The sequence below is a fragment of the Sinocyclocheilus grahami genome, unplaced genomic scaffold (genome assembly GCF_001515645.1).
Source record: "Sinocyclocheilus grahami isolate Dianchi unplaced genomic scaffold, SAMN03320097.WGS_v1.1 scaffold23594.1, whole genome shotgun sequence".
Lineage (NCBI taxonomy): Eukaryota > Metazoa > Chordata > Actinopteri > Cypriniformes > Cyprinidae > Sinocyclocheilus > Sinocyclocheilus grahami.
In genome coordinates, this window is record NW_015519188.1 from 941 (window position 1) to 2,856 (window position 1,916).

The 1,916-nt window shown below is 36.3% G+C and overlaps 1 protein-coding gene across 1 annotated transcript in view; it reads right to left on the reverse strand.

Moving 5' to 3' along the window:
• LOC107580046 (annexin A5-like) overlaps positions 1 to 1,890 on the reverse strand; it is a 2,830-nt gene extending 940 nt beyond the window's left edge. Inside the window, exons 1-8 of the mRNA XM_016265795.1 lie at positions 1,811 to 1,890; positions 1,436 to 1,530; positions 1,177 to 1,290; positions 948 to 1,038; positions 755 to 834; positions 511 to 561; positions 212 to 305; positions 29 to 124 (exon numbers count right to left, since the gene is read on the reverse strand). Of these exons, the coding sequence (XP_016121281.1) occupies positions 29 to 124; positions 212 to 305; positions 511 to 561; positions 755 to 834; positions 948 to 1,038; positions 1,177 to 1,290; positions 1,436 to 1,530; positions 1,811 to 1,823 (634 nt within the window). The 5' untranslated portion in view covers positions 1,824 to 1,890. The remainder of the gene's footprint in view (positions 1 to 28; positions 125 to 211; positions 306 to 510; positions 562 to 754; positions 835 to 947; positions 1,039 to 1,176; positions 1,291 to 1,435; positions 1,531 to 1,810) is intronic.
• Positions 1,891 to 1,916: the final 26 nt, after the last annotated feature.

The following is a 1,916-nucleotide window of genomic DNA, read 5'->3' on the forward strand; positions in this document are numbered from 1 at the left end:
TGTGTCTGTGTCTGTGTCTGTGTCTTACCCACGGCCAGCAGTACTTCTTGGAGGGTTCCTGATGTCTCTCTCTGGATGCTCTCCTCTATTTCATACCCTGAGAGCTTTCTATACTCCTCAAACACTGCAGAAAAACCATTAACAGAAAACAAGTGAATATATAGAAACAAAAATACCAATTTCATTACCTACATGCATGTGTCAAACTAACCTCTCCTAAGGTGAGCATTACTACGGTTCCCCAGTATAGTGATGAACTGGCCTTCATCAGTTCCATACTTCTGTTCTCCTGCTGCAAGCAGAGCCTACACCACAAACAGTTTGTAAACTGACTGATATTACACACCACAAGCACTAGATGGAAGTATTTCAACGTTTTACATCAAGAACTTTTTATTTAACATCCAAACGTTTTTTCAGGGAAAGAAAATGACCAGTTTTAGTCTAAAAACTTATTTGCAAACATTCAGTTGCATTGGATTTGATGTGAACTTACATATACAAACTTACCTGGGCATCGCTTTGGATGAGGTCCTCTTGTATACCCTGCTGTCTGCTGGCCTACAGCAAAATCATATAAGATCAAATAAATGAATAGTAATGCAACTAAAATGACAAAACAACCACACTTAAGTCTTAGGTCCTTTCTGCAGTGGATTGAAATTCCCAGTGCTATTAACATACACAGATACATTATTGTTGATTTAAATCCTGTATTTTTATTTTTTATAAAGATTGTTAATGGACTACGTACTTGTAGCAAAACAACCAGCATCCTACCGAAATGACCTCCAGTGTCACCAGTCACATCTTCCTCCAGATCATCATTATGCTCTATAACATACATACAGATATCATTAACATTGAAGAGAGCATCATTCAACACATATTGCTTTACCGGCACTAACTACGAATTAGAATACCAAGTAAAAGACAAACACAGTTACCTCGTTTGTATAGACTTTTGATCTCGTTGACTTCATTAGGTAACCTTGATGCCAAGATCTCAATCAGCCCTTTCTCATCTGTGCCTGCACCCTAAGACAACAAATGCAAAGGTACAGATATACAGCAATCGGTCTATAAAACATCATGAAATTTATATTTCACTACAATCGTGAATATTCGTTTTTTTATTGTTAAAAATGATTGACAGGCCTAGTTATTGGTGTGTACCTTAATAGCATCCCGCAGACACGTGACATCATACATGATGGGAGGAGTCATCAGAGCTACAATCAGACTCTCAAACTTCCCACCCAGCTCTGACTTCAAATTATCCACCAAATCCTAAACAGAGATGAAAAGAAAAAACAAAGTAAAGAATGCATCTTTTAAAGATTTTTTTTTAAATTATTGTTTTATGTATCCTGCACAAATTCAAATAACACATTTATATATGGCTTGAGTACATAAATGATGTTGATGAGATTACATTTCCATGCAGGGTTTTGAATGCAGCCTTGATTTCTTGGCGCTGTGCATTACTACGTGCTATCAGCAGCTGGAGAATAGCATCCTCATCGGTGCCTGAGTAAAAAAAAAATTATAATTATTGTTGATGACCATTACATAATGAGTAGACTGATATCCATCTCTTATACCCAGATGCAATATTCTCAAGTTATTCATTCATGAGAATGAAATTAATTAAACAAGCAAAATGTATAAACACTAATGCATCCATACACAGCCTTGATCATCCAAATAATAATAAATTAGTCACACTAAATGTGTAAGATCTCTGGAATTCTACAGCATAATAGATTCTAATTTGCAGTTACACATTTAATACATTTGTCAAACTCACCGAGTCCTTTCATGGCCTTGAAGAGAACTTCAGCGTCATCGTTAGCATTGAATCCACCATGGGCCTTCACTGTGCCTCTGCTAGCCTAAAACAATTAGAAAAAAAA